The sequence below is a fragment of the Rhinatrema bivittatum genome, chromosome 8 (assembly GCF_901001135.1).
Source record: "Rhinatrema bivittatum chromosome 8, aRhiBiv1.1, whole genome shotgun sequence".
NCBI lineage: Eukaryota > Metazoa > Chordata > Amphibia > Gymnophiona > Rhinatrematidae > Rhinatrema > Rhinatrema bivittatum.
In genome coordinates this window covers 164,468,109-164,490,114 of record NC_042622.1, presented here as the reverse complement: position 1 = coordinate 164,490,114, position 22,006 = coordinate 164,468,109, and the positions used below count along the sequence as shown (strand labels likewise).

General features: G+C 50.7%; 1 protein-coding gene across 2 annotated transcripts in view; it reads left to right on the top strand.

Moving 5' to 3' along the window:
* KIAA0100 (KIAA0100 ortholog) overlaps positions 1–22,006 on the top strand; it is a 294,167-nt gene that overhangs the window by 205,894 nt on the left and 66,267 nt on the right. For both annotated transcript variants that reach the window (XM_029611003.1, XM_029611004.1), the window contains exon 28: positions 3,541–3,720. In XM_029611003.1, coding sequence (XP_029466863.1) covers positions 3,541–3,720 — 180 coding nt within the window. The remainder of the gene's footprint in view (positions 1–3,540; positions 3,721–22,006) is intronic.

Sequence of the window (22,006 nt, the reverse complement as noted above, 5' to 3'; positions counted from 1 at the left end):
AATGCTGAGTCTCAGGGTGGCGATTTGCACCAGTCTCATGCAGAGACCCTGTCTTTGCTGGGTCCAGAAGGCATCTGCAAACCCCAGTGCCGACGGGGGGTTGTCTTTGCATGCCGCACATTTGGAGGCAGGAATTGCCTATGTTGCAGACACGTTGTATAACTTGGTGTGGCCCTCGGTGTGTAGTATGATGTCTGCTGTTACGGCTCGTAGACTACTCTTGTTGCGTAATTGGTCAGCAGATTTATCTTCCAAGTCTCAACTCTGTAACCTCCCCTTTAAGGCAAGCTTCTCTTCAGGGAGGATCTCGACCAGTTGGTGAAGTTGCTGGGTGAATCCAAAGGCAACCGATTGCCAGAGAATAGGAAACCTTCTGGGAAGGTTTGTCCTCCGCGGGCTCGCTTTCGGGATTCTTGCCGATTTCGCCCGGGTAGGTCTTCAGCTCTGTTGGGGTCCTGACCGGACTCGGGACGTCAGCGGTCCATTTATGGAAGTCGACGCCCAGGCAGAGAGTCCATGGGTCTGATCGTGGAAAACCTGCTCAATGAAGCCAGGGGCACCCATTATGTCGTAGAAGCTGTCTGAGGCAGATTGACGAGCTTCTACATGGAGTGGGAAAAGATTACCTTGGACCGATGGGTCTTAGAAGTGGTCCGGGATGGTTATGCACTTGAGTTTTCTCGCCCTGTGCGGGAGGCCTTTGTGGAGTCTCGCGTCGCTTCGCGGGTAAAGCGCGAAGCAGTACAGGGGACTCTGCAATGGCTGCTCGAGCTCTGGGCCATAGTTCCAGTTCCCCTGGCGGACCAGGGCAGGGGACGGTATTCGGTCTACTGTATGGTTCCTAAGAAAGAGAGCACCTTTCATCCAATCCTGGACCTGCAGAAAGTGAATAGGTACTTGTGAGTTCCTGAGAGACGTTGAGAACTGTGGTGGCCACGGTATGCAGAGGAGAGTTTCTCGCGACGCTAGATCTCACCAAGGCATATCTCCACATCCCGATTCACCGGGCTCACCAGAGATTCCTCCGCTTCAAGGTGATGGGTCAATATTACCAGTTTCAAGCTCTTCCTTTCGGCTTGGCGACAGCTCCACGTACTTTCACCAAGGTTATGGTGATCGTGGCGGCGTTCCTGCGCAAGGAGGGAGTCCTGGTTCACCCGTATTGCGACGACTGGCAAATTCGAGCGAAGTCTCAGGAGGACTGCGTATGATCGGTTCAGAGGGTAATGCTCACCTTGCAGTCACTCGGCTGGGTCATAAATATCCAGAAGAGTCACTTGGAGCCCATGCATTCGCTGGTTTACTTAGGGCACTCTTTGACACCTGCCGCAGCAAGGTTTCTCTGGCAGCGGACCATGTAACAAAGTTGCAGGATCAGGTTCACGCCCTGCTGCAGAGGAAGACTCAGACGGTTTGGCATCACTTACAGGTTCTGGGATCCATGGCCTCCGCCTTGGATTTGGTCTCGTAGGCTTTTGCTCATTTGCGTCCGTTACAGCGTGCGCTGTTATCGCGGTGGAGTCCAGTGTCGGAACGGTTCCATGTACCGTTGCCTCTACTTCCAGAGTCAGTCTGTCATGGTGGCTTTCACGCAGCAACCTGGAACAAGGAGTGGATTTGGATCCTCCAAATTGGGCGATTGTCTCCACGGATGCCAGTCTATCCGGATGGGGGGCTGTTTGTCTCAAGAAAGCCGCACAAGGGCTTTGGTCTCCAACGGAAAAGTCCTGGTCCATCAACTGCCTCGAGACGAGGGCTGTCTAACTGGCCCTCAGCATTTCTGCCTCTAGTAAAGAACACAATGGTTTGAGTGTTCTCAGACAATGCGACGACGGTGGCTTACATCAACCGGCAAGGCGGGACACGGAGTCTCGCAGTGGCATTGGAGGCGAGGCTATTGTTCGCTTGTGCGGAGCGCCATCTCAAAGGAATTACCGCATCGCATGTGGCAGGAGTGGAAAATGTGCAGGCGGACTTCCTCAGCAGGCAACAATTCGATCAGGCGGTGGAGCTGCCAGGATTTCCGCAGTGGTCCAGGGATTCCCCTCAGGACAGGGAGCTTCATCTTTTGGATGTGCTTCGTGTTCTTTTACACTACCTTGAGGTTACTAATGACTTCCAGCGGTCGGATCATCTGTTTGTCTTGTTTGGGGGTCCTAAGAAGGGTGACAAGGCTTTGAAGGCGACGATTTTGCGCTGGATTAAGGAGGCTATCTCTTCAGCCTATGTTGCCCGCGGGCGTCAAGTGCCTGTGGGTCTGAGAGCTCATTCCACTAGATCCCAGGCTACCTCCTGGGTTGAGTGTCAACTTCTCTCGCCTCAGGAGATCTGCAGAGCGGCGGTTTGGTCTACCCTTCACACTTTCACCAAGCATTATAGTTTGGATGTTAGGGCGCACGATGAATCATCCTTTGGTGAGGATGTTCTGCGCGCGGGTCTTTTGGGTTCCCACTCAGTCTAGTGTGGCTTGGGTACATCCCACTGGTCTGGACTGATCTGGGTATGTTCAGGAAAGGAAAATTGGTTCTTACCTGCTAATTTTCGTTCCTGTAATACCACAGATCAGGGTGAACAAAGGAATAGATGCCAAAAGTCTTGTAAAATTCCTTTATTGAAGTGGAGACAAAGGGTAGCCCGACTCTGGCCGAGTTTCGCCGTATCGAGACGGCTGCCTCAGGGGCTTATGTGTATTCTCTTCAATTCACAAATTGAACAATTTGTGTATGGAGGATCATATATATCACTATATGACCAGCAAAAGTAATATATCTTTTGGACGCATTCACGGATCGATCTCCACTTGTGCGGACAAATGTGAATTGAAGAGAATACACATAAGCCCCTGAGGCAGCCGTCTCGATACGGCGAAACTCTGCCAGAGTCGGGCTACCCTTTGTCTCCACTTCAATAAAGGAATTTTACAAGACTTTTGGCATCTATTCCTTTGTTCACCCTGACGGCTTTTATAGATTGCCTTCCTTTATACCACAGATCAGTCCAGAGTCCCATCCCCTTTTCAGATTTCAAAAGACTACCTTGAAAATTGATATGTTCTGAAGAAACAATTTGGTCCTTTTGCAAAGGCTCCAGAATGAGCAAGTTCCGAGGTGGTCTAGTGTTTTTTGTTTGTATCTCTTGTGGGCGAGGGGTTGGCTGTTGCATTTGGTTTCCAACCCCCTTCGCCCTTTAGTAAAGTTTAGTGGTTTGGGCTTGGGTACAGGCCAGTACTGAACGACTGCAGGTGGCACACTCTGTTATGTAGCAGTGCCCAAAGGTTTTGTTCTCGGACTCCATCTGCTGATAGGAATGCACAACCCACTGGTCTGGACTGATCTGTGGTATTACAGGAACAAAAATTAGCAGGTAAGAACCAATTTTCCTTTACCTCTCAGCAGTGTGTTAAATGTCGACCTTATAACTAGCATCCATCAATTAAAAAGTACCAATTTGTATGCTAAAAAGTACATTTCTATGGAAGTGCCTCTGTGTTGTACCCATGTTCTTCCATTATGTTCTGACTCTTGAGTCCTGATTCTACAGACTGGAACCAGCCTGTAGAGGCCCAGCAGAGTCAGCAGGTGCAGAGAATCATCTCTCGTTGTAACTGCCGGATGTATTATATCAGCTACAGTCATGACATTGACCCAGAACTAGCCTCGCAGATCAAGCCACCAGAGATCCCAGAGAACCAGAAGGAAGATCTGCTGAAGAAACAGGAGGGTGTGTACAAAATGCATTGTTGAGGGGCTGTAAGGAGCTAAGAGGGGAGATTCCACGTTGGAGTCAGGTGAGCTGTAATGTTGGGAGCTGTGTGAACAGACTTGGGATGTAAAGATGGGAAGTAGAGTTGAGGGTGGGTATTTTTTTTTAATGTATTACATATTTTCTTTTCCGTTTCCAGCAAGTACATGTACAAGGCGGGTTACAGCTTAATACATATAACATCAAGAAAAAAATCCAATATATCCATTAAACATACACGGTAGAAATGAAAGAATAGCAGAAAATTAAAGAAAATTTGAGCTAAAAAAATCTCTCAACAGCCTGCAACTTGGACATCAAATTAATTATGCAGGAACTCAAACAGCTACCATGGGGTAAACCTCATGAAATAAAAATGCTTTTTAGTTATTTTCCTTAAATGTTAAAATATCTGGGATTTTTTTTTAGTGCTATAGGCAGACTAGTTAGATCACAGCTCCTGCTGTTGAGAAAGCTCAGAGTGAAGGAAGAGGCAGTGTCTGGGGTTGAGTGAGGATACTCAGGGTAAGCAGTGGCAGTGTTGGGGGTTGGGTACTGGAGTAATGGGGTAATGGGTAAGAGGAAGCAGAATCGGGGAAGCAGACTTGGGAGTAATGGGGTGGTGGTGTTTTGGGTCAAATGAGTACACTTGGATAAAAGAGAGATAATGTTAGAGAAGCAGATTTGGGAGTAATAGGGGAGGTGGTGTTTGGGTTTGGGTGGCTACACTTGGATAAAGGAGTGGGTAGTGCGCAGGTTAGAAGATCCCTCAGGTTTTGCCCAATTCCTTACACCTATGCTGAGTGTTGGAGTATGAGCTCTTGCAGTTACTAATGTCAGCTTATGAGAACCAAGCACGCAGTTTTTTACCCTCCCCTCTTTTCCTGTCTTTTATATTCCTATATAAATAGCAATAATACTCAGTGAGTGTAATTATAGGTAAAAAGTATTTAATTTTCTTAGCTGTAATTTATTTTATTTATTTATTTGAAGCTTTTTTATACCGACTTTCGAAGGACATCACTTTTGTTTACATGTAATGGGTGGAGAAACAATACATAAAACATAGTAACTGTACAATACATAAGACAAAACATAAAGCAAAATAACATGGTATAATTGGATAAGGAGCAAAAAATGCAAAAAACATTATAACATAATAAGATAATATATTTCTTTTAGCAGTAATAAAATGGATTACAGTAGAACAGAGTATAAAATACAAATAAGTGTTTAAGAAACTAGGTACAAAATTGGTGGCAGTTACTTCCCTGAGAGATCTCTGAACCTGAATTGATTGTCCAGACAGGCAGGTAATCAGGCAATTGGGCACACAAAAGCTATTACTGCAGACAGGATCTCTAGAAACCAGTCTCTGCACAGGGATAGGAAATCATGGATACAGCTATGGGAGCCTTCACGCGCAAACTTGTCTGTAGCTTGCTGGCTCTTGGGTATCCAGCTTCTTGTCACAGTCTTTTATGCCTAATGGGCGTGTCACTCATCTCTAGGATTGCTCCTCTTGCATTTCAAATTCTTTGTGCTTCTCGCCTGCCCCTCAGCCCCATTCTCTGAATTGCCATTTCACTCCTTTCCTGTTTTACTCTTTATTCTACTGCTAACAATATAAACAATTATAAAATTAGTAAAACAAGCTTCTGCAGCAGAAATTCCTGACTTTGCATTAACCCTTTCATAGCATATTTGTTCTTCTGTGCGCGATCAAACATTTAACTCTTTTTGTTCCTCTGTTTGTGATCAAGCATTCTTTTAAACACATCCCATTAACCATAAGAATATAAGTTATCCCAGGACAAGCAGGATGCTAGTCCTCACATATGGGTGATGGAGCCCTATTGCGGAAAACTTTCTGTCAAAGTTTTTAGAAACTTTTGACTGGCACTCTGAGCCCACTGAGCATGCCCAGCATGCCATGATATTCTCAGCCACAGGGGGTCTCCCTTCAGTCTTCGTTTTTCCGCGCTGCTGTTGGCATTGCAGAGCAGGAGCCTGTGTGAGTTTTCTCACAGTTTGTCTGACTAAAAATCAGATTTAAAAAGCATTTATTCTGTCCCACATCGGGGTCTCTCATGTTACCACCGGCTGGTGAGTAAATTTAGTCTCTTTTTTACTCTTTGGAGTAAAAATAAATTTCTCATTCCCTGTACGTACCAGGATCAGTCCAGGACACCTGGGTTGTGACTCCGCACCAGTAGATGGAGACAGACTAAAACTTGTGGGCGGAGCATATATGCCCCTGTGCCAGTCACAGCCCCTCAGTCTTACTCTGTCTCCAGTAGGTGGTGCAGGTCTGGTCACAGCCCTGTCGGGCCTGATTCTGGTTTTGTTGTCAGGTTCGCTTTTGGCTTTTATTTTCTATTAGGCCTATTTGGGTTTTTTTCTGCAAATTGAGGTTTGTTTAATTGTTTAGTTTAGTCCCGGTTGCCCTGCCTCCCTGGGGAGTTGAGAGGTCCTGAGGGGACTACCCTCCCCAGGTTGAGGCCGCTGCTAGGGTCGAGGACCCGGCTGGTCTAGTAGCAGCGTCAGGGGTGACACCGGGGAGCCCGGTTCACTCACCCCTGCAGGACATAGGGCTTTTCAGTACCAGGGACAGCGTTTTTTTTTTTTCTGTAAAAAAAAAAAAAAAAAAAGTGTTTTATTTTTATTTTCTGTCGGCTCTCCGTTTCCTGGCGTTGCGCTCCGTTCCACTCAAGGGGGGGGCATCGTCGGCAGGGGGGAGGTTGCCGTTTTCTGCCGCGGTGATTTTCTAATTTTTTTCAGCGTCCCTCATTGTTTTTCGGCGCGTACTTTTCTTTCCCGCGGTTTCAGCCATGCCGCGCGGCTCGCAGTGCAGGGCCTGCGGCTCGGCGCGCGCGCGTCTCTCCCGGGACGGCCTTTACTCGGACTGCGTCCCGGGAGACGAGGGATCATCGGGGGCACCTCGGGGGGCCCGTTCCCGGGTGGCACGATCGCCGTCGCAGGTGGGGGAAGCCCCTGACAGGCCTTCTGATCCTTTCCCGATTTCTGCGGGAGTGGCGGCCATCTTGTCCACCGGCCGGGTAGTCTCGCGCGAGACGGTGGGGGGGCCTCGGTCTTGCCCCCTGAGCTATCCCCGCAGCAGGGTGCGGCGGGGGAGGGCCCCTCGGAGGGGCCCCGGTCCCGGGGGACTTCGGAAAACGATTCCTCGGATTCAGGCGAGTTCTCAGAGGTTTTGGTGCTTTTGCTGCGCAAGGTGCTCCGATATAGGCGAAGTAAGCACAGCCGGGGGGACGCCTTGCGCGCGCGCGCGCGGGTCCACCGGTCCCCGCCGAAGAAGAAGCCGGCCAGGAGGGCGGCGAAGGTCGCCCAGGGCGCGGACCGGAGCAAGCGGCTTCTGCGAGGGGTGCCGCAGGACTCGGAGTCCGAAGAATCCGCCGGGGCGGACACGGAGGCCTCTGAGGAGCCCGGGCCGGGACGGCAGCGTCAGATGGCTCCGCGCAGCCCAGTACAGGGAAAGGAGCACAGGCCGTCGACAGGGATGACCCCAAGGTGGTGGCCATTCTCCAGGAGTTGGGGATTGAAGCCCCTCCGGTGGTGGTCCACCAGGAGGCAAATATGGATCCCGTTCTGCTCGGGCTCACAGGGCCGGCGGTCGCTTTTCCTTTTCATTTTCGGCCACGGATATCCTCTTCAAGGAATGGGATACTCAGGAGTTGGGTCTGAAGGTCAGCAAAGCCATGGACAAGCTTTACCCTTTGCCGGAGGACGCGCTGGAGCTCCTCCGGCTTCCAAAGGTGGATTCGGCGGTGTCCGCTGTCACGAAGAGGTCTACCATCCCGGTCACGGGAGCAACAGCCCTCCGGGATATTCAAGACCGGAAGTTGGAGGTTCAACTCAAAAAGATTTTCGAGGTTTCTGCCCTAGGAGTGCGGGCCGCCATTTGCATGAATTTTGCTATGCGGGCTAGTCTGCGCTGGGCTCAAGTCCTTCAGGCGAATGCGGATCTCTCTGCAGAGGAGGCTTCTCAAGCAGACAGGTTGGAGGCGGCCATTGCCTATGGGGCTGATGCTCTCCATGATCTTTTGCGCACCTCAGCTCGCTCCATGGTGGCAGCGGTGTCGGCGTGGCGTCTTCTTTGGCTGCGCAACTGGGCAGCGGATGGCTCTTCCAAGGCTCACCTCGGGGCATTGCCATTTAAGGGGAAATTGCTATTCGGCAAGGAGTTAGACGATTTGATGGTTTCCCTGGGTGAGAATCGAGCGTTTAAGCTGCCGGAGGTTAGGGCCCGGCCGCGATCTTCCTTCTCAGGAAGAGCCCGGTTCCGGGGGCCCAGGAAGTCCAGACCGCAAAGATCCTCTGGACCCACGTATAGACCGTCCTCCTCGCGGAACGTTCAGTGGCAGCAGTCCTTTCGGGGCAAACGTTTTGGCCGGCAAGGAGGGGCTCCATCTGGTGCGGGGTCCAAGCCTTCACAATGAAGTTCGGCCGGCCCATCCCTCCTCGCGTCCTCGGCACGTTGTTCCAAACGTGGGGGCGCGTCTCTCCTTCTTCCTCGAGGAATGGGCCAGCATGACGTCGGATCAGTGGGTCCTCGACGTGATAAGACACGGCTACGAGTTAGATTTTGCTCGCATCCCAGCGGACAAATTTCTGGTCTCACCCTGCAAGGATCCCAAGAAGAAGGCGGCGGTGCTAGACACCATCCAAAGACTAGAAAGCTTGGGAGCCATCTCTCCGGTTCTGGCCGATCAGTACGGCAAGGGCCGTTACTCCATTTACTTCATAGTCCCCAAGAAAGACGGCTCTTTCCGCCCCATTCTGGATCTGAAGGGAGTCAACAGATTTCTTCGGGTCCCTCATTTCAAGATGGAAACCATTCGTTCCGTGATCGCGTCAGTGCGCCCCGGCGAATTCCTGGCGTCCCTAGATCTCACAGAAGCAAACCTTCATGTGGGCATCCATCCAGCGTATCAGCAGTTCCTGCGGTTTTGCATTCTGGGCAGGCACTTCCAGTTCCGGGCGCTCCCGTTCGGCCTGGCGACAGCGCCTCGGACATTCACGAAAGTGATGGTGGTCGTAGCGGCGCAGTTGCGACGGGAAGGCCTGCTGGTTCACCCTTACCTCGACGATTGGCTGATCCGGGCGAAGTCTCAGAGTCTGTGTCGGCAGGCGGTGGCCAGGGTGTTACAGCTCTTGCAGTCCCTGGGCTGGGTGGTCAACTACAACAAGAGTCATCTCGAACCTTCTCAGTCCTTGGAGTATCTTGGAGCCCTTTTCGACACGAAACGAGGCAAGGTGATTCTCTCTCAGGAACGAATATGCAAACTGCAGTCTCAGGTACTACGTCTTCTGTCGCTACACCGGCCACGAGTCTGCGATTACCTGACGGTTCTGGGATCTATGGCATCCACGCTGGCGTTAGTCCCTTGGGCGTTCGCTCATCTACGGCCGCTGCAGTCCTCATTGCTTTCCTGCTGGAAACCAGTTTCAGAGGAGTTCTATCTACCTCTACCTCTCGAGGGGAAGGCGCGATCCAGCCTGAGCTGGTGGCTGGATTCCACACATCTCTCCTGTGGCGTGTCCCTTATGGTGCCCGACTGGACGGTGGTGTCCACGGATGCCAGTCTTTCCGGCTGGGGGGCAGTGGGCCAAGGGAAGTCGGTTCAGGGTCTGTGGTCAGAGTCGCAGACCCGGTGGTCTATCAACCGGCTGGAGACCAGAGCGGTCCTTCTGGCGCTGCATGCCTTTCTACCCCTAGTACGCGGACGGGCGGTCCGGGTATTGTCGGACAACGCTACCACCGTGGCTTACATCAATCGCCAGGGCGGGACAAGAAGTCCTCTAGTGGCGGAGGAGGCACGGCTCTTGATGCTCTGGGCAGAGCGGCATCTCAGCCATCTCGCTGCGTCCCACATCGCAGGAGTCGACAACGTACAGGCGGATTTTCTCAGCCGTCACCGCCTGGATCCCGGAGAGTGGGAGCTGGCGGACGAGGCGTTTCTCTTCATCTGCAAGACTTGGGGAACGCCCCACATGGATCTGATGGCCACGTGGCACAACGCAAAGGCTCCGAGATTTTACAGTCGACGTCGCGAAAGGGGCGCAGAGGGAGTCGATGCGTTGGTGCTTCCCTGGCCGGCGGGAGTGCTTCTGTATGTGTTCCCACCGTGGCCCATGATCGGCAAGATTCTGCGGCGCATAGAATTGCACCCGTCCAACGTGATCATGGTGGCGCCGGAGTGGCCGCGCCGTCCCTGGTTTGCGGACTTAGTCCAGTTGTCGGTGGCTGCACCCCTTCGACTTCAGGGGTTCGCGGGGCTTCTTCGGCAGGGCCCCGTCTGTTTGGAGGATGCGGATCACTTCTGTCTCGCGGCATGGCTTTTGAGAGGTATCGCTTGAAAAGAAAAGGCTACTCTGATGCGGTCGTTGCTACATTGCTGAGATCCAGAAAGCAGTCTACATCCCTAGCTTATGTTCGGGTCTGGGTCGTCTTTGAGGAATGGTGCGTGGAGCGGGGTCTGGATCCCACTTCCGCTTCTATTTCCGATATTTTGGCGTTTCTCCAGGCGGGGCTCGCCAAAGGCTTAGTGTGCAATTCCCTTCGGGTTCAAGTGGCGGCGCTTGGGTGTTTGCGAGGTAAGGTCCGGGGAGTCTCTCTGGCTCTTCACCCGGATATCTCCCGTTTTCTTCGGGGGGCTAAACACCTCCGTCCTCCTTTGCGCCTCCCTTGCCCGTCTTGGAACCTCAACTGGGTGCTCTCTGCCTTATGTTCCGCGCCGTTTGAACCCCTGAAACGTTCTACGCTCAAGGATCTCACGTTAAAAACTGTATTCCTGGTGGCGATTGCGTCGGCCCGTCGTGTTTCGGAATTACAGGCATTGTCCTGTAGGGAGCCCTTCTTGCGCATCTCCGATTCCGGGGTTTCCTTGCTGACGGTTCCTTCCTTTCTTCCTAAGGTCGTGTCGGCTTTCCATTTGAATCAATCGATTGAACTCCCCGCTTTCGCGGTTGGGGAGTCTTCGGACCCGAAAACGAGAGACTTGAGAAAGCTAGATGTGCGGAGGTCCCTTCTTCGCTATCTTGAGGTTACCAACCCGTTTCGGGTGACGGATCATCTGTTTGTGTTGACTTCGGGCCCAAAGAAAGGTTCTGCGGCGTCCCGCACAACCATTGCCCGTTGGCTCAAGGAAGCCATTGGTTCCGCGTACATTCTGTGCGGAAAATCGCCGCCGGTGGGTCTTCGAGCTCATTCGACGCGGTCTCACGCTGCGTCTTGGGCGGAATCTACTCAGGTGTCGCCTCGAGATTTGCAGGGCGGCTACCTGGAAGTCGTTGCATACCTTCATTAAACATTACCGGTTGGATGTTCAAGCTCCTGAAGCTGGGGGTTTTGGAGAGAGGGTACTCCGAGCGGGACTCTCTGCTTCCCACCCTTGGTAAGTTAGCTCTGGTACATCCCAGGTGTCCTGGACTGATCCTGGTACGTACAGGGAAAGGAAAATTAGTTTCTTACCTGATAATTTTCGTTCCTGTAGTACCAAGGATCAGTCCAGGATCCCGCCCACAGTGCTGCGCTATAGTAACGGAGAGTCCGCTCATTATTGTTTTCAGTGCGCTGACCCCTTGTTTATTCGTTCTCCCGGTTGGAGAGTCTGGTTCCTGTAGGGGTGTTGGAATTTTTTTCCGTTTAAATAGCAAGTTTGTATGGTTAGCTATGGTTGCCTTATGGCTTTTCTACTTTGACATTACGTATGACTGAGGGGCTGTGACTGGCACAGGGGCATATATGCTCCGCCCACAAGTTTTAGTCTGTCTCCATCTACTGGTGCGGAGTCACAACCCAGGTGTCCTGGACTGATCCTTGGTACTACAGGAACGAAAATTATCAGGTAAGAAACTAATTTTCCTTTTTTTCTCTCATTTTCATCGACGGCTGTCGGCGAAAATATGGCCACGGGATTTAAAAAATGTCCCAACTGTAATCGGACAATGTCCATTGCAGATCCACACCTCGAGTGTGTCCTTTGCTTAGGTCAAACACACGACGTAACAACCTGTCCCAAGTGTGCTGAAATGACCGCGAAGGGTAGAAAGGCCCGCCAAGAAAAGATGGAGCCTTTATTCCATCTATAACTTTTGCCTTCCCCGTCGACGTCTACGCAATCGTCTCTGGCCGGAATCTCGAAGCATTTAATACTCAAAAAGCGTCGTCCGGAAGGCTCGGGGGATCGTTCATCACCGACCCCATCCGTAGCATCAACGAGGTCAGCGGTGGAACCTCGACCAAAGCATCGGCACCGACACCCATCGATCCCGGAGGCACTTCTCTCCCCAGAGAAATCGATCGCAAAAAGGCCTCGACTCCAAGAACCACCAAGGCCTTTGACGCCGAGGCCTTCACCACCCATCGATGCACCGATCATCGAACCTCCACAGGGCCCTGTGGAAGGACCATCAACACCTCCACTGCCACCACGTGTAGCTGCTCTGCATGCACCAGCTATCACAGAGGAATTGACGGATTTTATCCGTCAAGCGGTGCTCCAAGCATTAAAGGACCAGCATCCGTCTATGCTTTCACCGACGTCGATACTGGTGCCTACACCGATGCCGGTACCATAATCGATGCCAGTTCCTGCACCGAAGTCTGCACCGATACCGAGGCAGCCATAAATGCTGATGCCCATACCATTGCAGATGCCCGGCCCAATACTGGAACCGATTCCATCGATGCTGATGTCACCTGGGGCTCCAGGACAGCCGGAATTAGCACTGTTCCAGCTTTTGATGAACAGATTCGACGCAATAGTCTGTGCTCTACCATTGATTCCGACCAAGCCACAAGAAGATGTCCCTGGACGGATACCATTAGATGATCCACAGCCAGGTCCTTCAGGGCTTTCTCGACCGCCAAGGTCTTCTCCCACGTCTCCACGTCAAGACGACCCATACGATTCCTGGGAAGAAAGATATACAGATAACTTCTTCTGAAGGATTTATGTCTGATCCTTCTCCTCCAGAAGAAAGAGAGAAATCTTCACCGGAGGATTTATCCTTTACAAATTTTGTTAAGGATATGGCAGACACCATACCATTCACTTTGGTAACAGAGGAAGACACAAGACAGCAAACACTGGAAGTCCTTCAATTCATGGACTCTCCAAAAGAAGTCTTGGCTATACCTGTCCACGAAGTTCTCCTAGACTTACAGCACAGACTCTGGGAGCATCCATGCTCAGTGCCATCCATAAATAAGAGAGTGGACACCGCTTTTTTGGTACAAGCTATCCCCGGATACCAGAAATCGCAACTGCCACATCAATCAGTTGTTGTGGAGTCTGCACAAAAGAAGTCTAAATTAATAAGACCTCATTCCTCCACTCCTCCAGGCAAGGATCACAGATTCCTGGACTCCTTGGGCAGGAAAATCTATCAAGGGGCCATGCTAAATACAAGGATTGCATCATATCAGTTATATATGACGCAGAGAAACCTGTGGAAACAGATGCAAGATCTCTCAAATTCGTTACCACAGCAGTATCAAGAAGCAGCTCAAACAATAATACATAAAGGACTTGAAGCTGACAAGCACAAAGTCCGAGCCGCTTATGACAATTTTGAAACTGCTTCCAGAGTAGCGGCCTCCGGCATAAGTGCACGTCGCTGGGCATGGCTTAAGGCCTCAGACCTCAGGCCTGAGGTCCAAGAAAAATTGGTTGATTTGCCATGCATAGGGGACAACCCCTTTGGCTCTAAGGTGCAGGATGCTGTAGCCCAGTTAAAGGAACATACAGAAACCCTGCGTCAATTGTCGTCAGTTCCACAGGACTCTGCTGCATCTTCATCTCACCGCCCTCCTAGGAAGGAATCTCGAAGGCCTTTCTACAGGCAGAGGCATTACTATCCTCCAGCATCATGTCCGCAGCAAAGATCTCAGCCCAGGCAACCTAGAGCTGCTAGGCCTCAACCTCCACCACAGACGGGACATGCTGCAGGCCATTACCAGAGACCAAAGCCATCTCCACAACCAGAGCTACCAGTAGGAGGCCGAGTTTCCTCCTTTTACAACCATTGGATACAAATAACAGACCAGTGGGTACTCTCCATAATATCTTGAGGTTACCAACTCAATTTTGTCTCAGTTCCAAGAGATTCTCCTCCAAAACCTCTTCCATTAAGCGAAAATCACATAATTCATCTACAAGCAGAATTATCCACCCTTCTGAGAGCCAGGGCTGTAGAACCGGTGCCCCGGACACAGCAGGGCAGAGGTTTCTACTCCCGTTATTTCCTCATTCCAAAGAAAACCGGAGGCCTACGTCCCATCCTAGACCTCAGAAATCTCAACAAATTTCTGAAGAAAGAAAAGTTCAGGATGGTTTCTCTAGGCACCATGCTTCCACTTCTTCAAACAGGAGATTGGCTTTGTTCTCTAGATCTACAGGACGCTTACGCTCACATTCCAATATTCCCTTCTCATTGCAAATATCTGCGCTTCCTGTTGGGTCATCAGCATTTCCAGTACAGAGTACTACCATTTGGACTCGCTTCAGCTCCCAGAGTTTTCACCAAATGCCTGGCAGTAATATCAGCACACTTACACAAGGAAAGTGTCCACTTCTTCCCCTATCTGGACGACTGGCTAATCAGGAGTCAATCTCAACAAGCAGCAATAACTTCTCTCAATTGAACAATTGCTCTACTTCACTCTATGGGATTTCTCATCAATTATCAAAAGTCCCATCTCATTCCGTCTCATCTGCTTCAATTCATCGGAGCAGAATTGAACACCATCCTCTCAAAAGCCTTTCTACCCGATGATCGGGCAGAGACACTTGCCCTATTGGCAAACTCGCTACACTCAAAGAAACAAGCAACAGCTCAGTTTCTGACCTTACTAGGTCACATGGCCTCCACAGTTCATGTCACTCCTATGGCAAGATTAGCCATGAGAATAACCCAATGGACTTTAAGATCACAATGGATCCAAGCCATTCAACCACTGTCTTCTCCAATTGAAGTAACCCACCAGCTACGTTCATCTCTACTTTGGTGGGCGCACAAAGACAACTTGCGCAAGGGCCTGCCCTTCCAACAACCAGTCCCTCAGATAACTTTAACTACAGATGCATCCACTTTAGGTTGGGGAGCTCACATAGACAATCTCCAAACCCAAGGTACTTGGACAAAACTCAAAGCAACGTTTCAAATCAATTTCTTGGAACTTCGAGTTATACGTTATGCTCTGCATGCGTTCAAGGACTGCCTTTCACACAAGACTGTTCTCATTCAAACGGACAATACAGTAGCCATGTGGTACCTGAACAAACAAGGAGGTATGGGCTCATATCTCCTTTGTCAAGAAGCCGCACAGATTTGGGGCTGGGCCGTAACACACTCAATGTTTCTCCAGGCCACTTATCTGGCAGGCATTCACAACGTAGTGGCAGATCGACTCAGTCGTCAGTTCCAAACACACAAGTGGTCCCTGGATCCCTTAGTAGTGACCAGGAGTTTTCAACGTTGGGGCAACCAACAATAGACCTCTTTGCATCACACCTGAATCACAAAGTGGACAAGTTCTGCGCTCTGCACAGACAGAAACACCAGCCAGCCAAGGACACCTTTGCTCGCCCTTGGAACTCAGGCCTTCTATACGCGTATCCTCCCATACCACTCATAACCAAAACTCTAGTGAAGCTACAACAGGACAAGGGGTCCATGATACTCATAGCCCTGTATTGGCCTCAACAAGTATGGTTTCCCACACTTCTAGACCTCTCGATCAGAGAACCAATTCGCCTGGGTGTAGCTCCCACTCTCATAACTCAGGATCAGGGTCGGTTGCGCCATCCTAACCGTCAATCCCTATCCCTGACAGCATGGATGTTGAAAGCTTGATTTTACAACCACTCAATCTTTCAACCAATGTATCTCAAGTGCTTATAGCTTCATGTAAACCTTCAACACGAAAGAATTATTCTTTGAAATGGAAAAGGTTTACTTTGTGGTGCACCCAAAAGAACATTGACCCTTTCTCCTGCCCCACAACTTCTCTACTAGACTATTTATGCCATCTTTCAGACTCTGGTCTCCAGGCTTCATCTGTCAGAGTACACCCAAGTGCAATCTCAGCTTATCATAACAAGATGGGAGATGCACCAATATCCGTACATCCTCTTGTCAGTAGATTTATGAGAGATTTAATTCACCTTAAACCACCAATTCGGCCACCTGTCACAGAATGGGACCTGAATCTAGTCTTAACAAGGCTCATTCGTTCTCCTTTTGAACCCATGACTTCCTGTGATCTTAAATTTCTCACATGGAAGACTATCATCCTCATAGCCATTACATCGGCTAGAAGGGTTAGTGAGTTACAAGCACTTGTCACGTACTCACCCTGTACAAAATTTCTACATGACAGAGTGGTTCTCTGTACACATCCAAAATTCCTCCCCAAGGTAATTACGGAATTCCACTTGAACCAGTCCATAGTTTTACCCACATTCTTTCCAAGACCTCATTCTCACCAAGGAGAACAGGCCTTACATACCTTGGACTGTAAGCATACGCTAGCATTTTACTTAGACCGCACTGCAGTCCACAGGAAATCCACTCAGCTCTTTGTATCTTATGATCCAAACAAACCGGGAAAAGCAGTGGGTAAACATACTCTTTCCAATTGGCTAGCAGATTGCATACAGTTTTGCTATGAAAAAGCAGGCCTTCCTCTCCAAGGACGAGTAAAGGCACATTCAGTAAGAGCAATGTCAACCTCAGTTAGCACACTATTGTTCAGTGCCAATTCTTGACATATGTAAAGCAGCAACATGGAGTTCTCTTCACACCTTTGCAGCTCATTACTGTTTGGACAAAGAAGGACGACAAGATTCAGCTTACGGACAATCTGTCTTAAAGAACTTGTTTCCAGTTTAATCCCAACTCCTTCTACATACAACCTGCTGTGATCTTCGGCTACCTCATTTTCACCAACAATACTTCAGTGTTGCTTCACTACAAAATGACTCAGCCTCTAGCTTGCTAATCACCCATATGTGAGGACTAGCATCCTGCTTGTCCTGGGATAATGCAGAATTGCTTACCTTGTAATAGGTGTTATCCCAGGACAGCAGGATGTAGTCCTCATGAAACCCACCCGTCATCCTGCGGAGTTGGGTCCGATACGTTTTATTACGGTATAGAAAAGTTTTTAAATAAATAAATTTATTTTTTGTTAAAGCTTACTGCTACATACGAGACTAAAGAGAGACCCCTGTGGCTGAGAATATCATGGCATGCTGGGCATGCTCAGTGGGCTCAGAGTGCCAGTCAAAAGTTTCTAGAAACTTTGACAGAAAGTTTTCCGCAATAGGGCTACATCAATGATGTCACCCATATGTGAGGACTACATCCTGCTGTTCTGGGATAACACCTATTACAAGGTAAGCAATTTTGCTATATGCCTTGCTGGGTCAGACTAAGGGTCCATCAAGCCCAGTTACATGTTTCCAACAGTCGCTGGGACCGCCATCTCAGAATCCAAAGTTTCAATTAGAGCCGTTATATCCACTGATGGTTCTTCAACAGGCTGCAACACTTCCATACCTTCCCCCTGTGTTTGTCTCCCTTTTATACAGTGGTAGGTAATATATTTTTAAAGTAGGAGGAATTGCATTCCCTGGTACTTGTAATATTTCAACCAGGTATCTTTTAAACATATCTCTCGGGGAGATTAATGGCACTTTGGGAAAGTTTATGATTCTTAAATTTTTATTCCTATTAGTGTTTTCTAAGTTCTCAACCTTTAGTGCCATATTAGCATTATATTTCAACAGCGCAAGCTGGTTTTGTTGCACAGAGTTTGTTTGAACTTTAATCGAGGTTCCCTGTACGTACCGGATCAGTCCAGTCTCCTGGGTTTTGCCTCCGCACCAGCAGATGGAGACAGAGCAAGATTTGACTGGCTCTTTCATAAATACCAGGGTGCTACCCACAGTCTGCCAGTATTACTCTGTCTCCAGCAGATGGTCTGGGTGCTTTACTGACAGTCTGAGCTGATCCTTAAAAAAAAAAAAAAAAAAAAAAGATAGCTTTGCAGAGCTTTGTTTGGTTACTTTTATTAATTAAGTTTAAAAAAAAAAAAAAAAGAAAAAATCATAAGACTGAGAAGGCAGAGAATTAGTCCCGGAGCGTCCAGCGACGATCTTAGCCTCCCAGGGGGTTGGCAGGTCCTGAGGGGACCATCGCCCCTGGTTCTGTAGGCTGCTGGTGCTGAGGGTTGAGGACCCTGACTTTGTCTTTTGACAACCCAGCCGGGGGTGATACCGGGGAGCCCGGATCACTCACCCCAGCTGGACCGCTTCAGGACCCGACGTTGGACAGCATCACAGGTTTGGAAAAAAAAAATGTAGCAGGACGTGAATTTTGGCGGCTCTCTGATTCTTTTTGCTGCGGCAGTCGGCTGTTCGCGTCTCTTCTCCCCTCGCTCTTTACTTTTTTCTCTACAGCCCGATTTCATAATGCCACGTGGTTCGTGCTGCTCGGGGCGCGCACGCCTCTCGCGGGATGAGCTGTGCTCAGCCTGCATCCCCGGAGGTGAAGGGACGTCGGGGTCGGTTCGGGGGGTGGTCGTTCGGCACAGAACGATGGCGGTCGCGATCGGGGAGCTGCCTTCTCCTGCCTCCAGGCAGTTGCCGGTGGGCACGGGAAAAAGCGCCATTTTGGATTCGGCCTCCTTCGTGGCACCGCTGGCGCTGGGGGCAAGGAATTCCCCGCCCTCCCTCTCTCCCCAGAGACTGGTTCCACGGCCTGTTTCACCAGTAGGAGCAGCAGGGGGAGGGCAAGGGGACGATACAGGGACGGATTCTGACGTTTCATGTTCCTCCTTTTCCTCAGAATTTATCCTGGCTATGCATAGGGCCTTTAAGGCGCACAAAGCCTCTAAACTGTATTCTCCTAAGTCCAGGGGCTTTGGACACCCCCTGCAGGCAAGGGTCAACCCCGGTCGGGGGACCCGAGGGGCCTTCTAGGGCAAAGTGTCCATTACGGGCTATTCCTCCCTGGGAGGATATGGACTCAGCCTCGGAGTCTCCAGATCATGAGGATCAGGATGGGCCGCCCCCGCGGGGGAGACGGCGATCAGTCGCAGTGGGGCGACGCAGCAGAGCCATGTCTCTGAGGACGGTGATCCTAAGGTGGTCCGCCTCTTCCGCAGAGATGAGCTAGGACCCCTCATTCCTGCTATTTTGGAGGAGTTGGGAATTGCTGCGCCTCCCGAGGAGTCTCGTCTCGGCTCGATGGACCCAATATTGTTGGGACTGAGTGGCCCTCCTACGACATTTCCTTTTCATTTTTCGGCTACAGACCTCCTCTTTCACGAGTGGGATACCCCGGATTTGGGGCTGAAGGTCACAAAGGCTATGGATAAGCCTTATCCTCTGCCTGAGGACACCCTGGAAGAGCTTCGTGTTCCAAAGGTGGATGCGGCTGTTTCAGCGGTGACAAAGAGGACTATTATTCCGGTCACGGGGGCCACGGCCCTGAAGGATCTGCAGAATCGGAAGCTGGAGGTCCAGCTTAAAAAATCTTTGAAGTATCCGCTCTAGTGGTCAGGGCGGCAATTTGTAGCAATTTTGCTCTGCGGGCAGGACTGCGTTGAGTGCAACAACTGCTCGCCAATGAGGGCCTTTCTGAGGAGGAAGCCCGACAGGCGGGCCATCTCGAGGCGGTAGTGGCTTATAGTGCCGACGCGCTGTACGATCTCTTGAGTACTTTGGCTCTTTCCATGGTCTCGGCCATCTCGGCGTGACTATTATTGTGGTTAAGGAACTGGTCCGCGGATGGAGCCTCCAAATCCTGGTTGGGGTCCTTACCCTTTAAAGGCAAACTTTTATTTGGAAAGGAATTGGAGGATATGATTCAGTCACTGGGCGAAAATAAGGTTCATCAATTCCCTGAGGACAGAACACGCTCCAGAGGATCCTTCTCGGCTAGGTCCAGGTTTCGGGGAACTCAAAGCTCATATCCTCGTTCTAGTGCCTCTTCCTCTTCCTTTCGTCCTGCAGGTGGCCGGCAGCAGTCACAGGCTTTTCGAGGAAGGCGTTTCGGTAGACCTGCTTCCTCCCTGTCAGCTCCCGGCGGTAAGGCTGTGCAATGATGTCCGGCCGGTCCATTCCTCCGTCCCGAAGGTAGGGGGCAGATTGTCTCTCTTTTACAAGGAGTGGACCACAATCATGTCAGATCATTGGGTACTCTCCTTGATAAAACACGGTTACGCTTTAGATTTTGCACGTCGTCCCAACCCACGATTTTTCCCGTCCCCATGCGGGTATGCCGACAAACGTCAAGACCTTGCATCGGCTGTTGGATCTGGGAACAATTGTTCCGGTCCCTCCTCCAGAGCAGCAAAGAGGACAATATTCCATATACTTCGTCGTTCCAAAGACGGAAGGGTCCTTCCATCCCATACTAGATCTAAAGGGCATCAACAGATGCCTTCGGATCCCATGCTTTCGCATGGAGACATTGCGTTCCGTCATTGCTTCCGTTCGTCCTGGGGAGTTCCTGGCTTCACTGGATCTGACGGAGGCATAATTGCACATCGGGATCAGGGAGGATCATCAAATATCTCAGATTCTTCGTGTTGGGGAAGCATTACCAGTTTCAGGCGTTGCCGTTTGGTCTGGCGACAGCTCCCAGAATATTCACCAAGATAATGGTGATAGTTGCTGCACAACTTCGACGGGAGGGTTTGTTGGTGCATCCGTACCTGGACGATTGGTTGATTCGAGCAAAATCTGAAACCCGGTGCCATACAGTGATACACCAGGTGCTACAGATGTTGAGGTCCCTCGGTTGGGTGGTCAACACAGCCAAAAGTCAACTCATTCCCTCTCTGTCGCTGGAGTTTTTGGGAGGTTTATTTGACACCCGTCAGGGGGAAGGTCTATCTCACCTCAGATCGCAGTCTCAAGTTGCAGGGGCAAGTCCGGTCCTTGCTGGAGAAGCAACTGCTGACGGCTTGGGATTACTTGCAGGTGCTAGGGTCCATGGCTTCGACGCTGAAATTGGTTCCTTGGTCTTTCGCACACATGCGGCCCTTGAATTCGGCATTACTTTCCCGCTGGAGTCCGGTGTCCGAGCAGTTCTACCTTCCATTACCATTGACGGACCTGGCACGATCCAGTCTAGTTTGGTGGCTGTGTTCAGACAGTCTGCTCTGGGGAGTTCTGCTGGTGGTGCTGGATTGGATGGTGGTCACCACGAATGTGAACCTCTCCGGCTGGGGAGCGGTGTGCTTGCGGAAGTCAGTGCAGAGGCTCTGGTCCCTGGTCGAGTCTCTGTGGTCGATCAACCGCTTGGAGACCAGAGCGGTGCGCCTGGCGTTGCAGGCCTTCCTCCCTCTGATTCAGGGGAAGTCTGTCAGGGTGCTGTCCGACAATGCGACTACAGTGGCCTACATCAATCGTCAGGGGGGGGACCAGGAGTCGTCTGGTGACGTTAGAAGCTTGCCTGTTGATTCATTGGGCAGAACGGCACTTAGCCAGCATAGCCAGGTCCCACATAGCAGGGGTCAACAACATACACGCAGATTTTTTGAGTCGAAATCAGCTCGACCCTGGAGAGTGGGAACTTGCGGACAAGGCTTTTCAACTCATCTGCGACAGATGGGGCACGCCATCCATGGACCTAATGGTGACCTTCAAGAATGCCAAGGCTCCGCGCTTCTTTGCTCGTCGAAGGTAAATGGGGGAAGAGGGCGTGGACGCTTTGGCGTTGCCCTGGCCGACGACAGTCCTTCTGTATGTCTTCCCCCCTTGGCCGCTGATCGGCAAGGTACTACGTCAAATAGAGAGCCATCCATCAGAGGTAATCCTGGTGGCTCCCGAGTGGCCCCGTCTGCCGTGGTTCGCGGATCTTGTCAATCTCGCGGTGGAGGGCCCACTGCGTTTTCCGTTTCTGCCGAACCTCCTTCACCAGGGGCCTGTTTGTTTCGATCAGGTAGATCGTTTTTGTTTAGCGGCATGGCGTTTGAGAGGCGTCGTCTAAAAGGTAACGGTTATTCAGACGCAGTGGTGTCCACTCTCTTGAGGTCGCGTAAGGTGTCAACTTCCTTATCATATGTGCAAGTTTGGAAGGTTTTCGAATCGTGGTGCGTTTCGCGTGCGATTGTCTCCACTCGGGCGTCCGTTTCCAGTATTCTAGCCTTTCTACAGGACAGTTTAGTCAAGGGATTGTCCTGTAGCTCCTTGCGGGTGCAGGTGGCAGCCCTCGGTTGTTTACG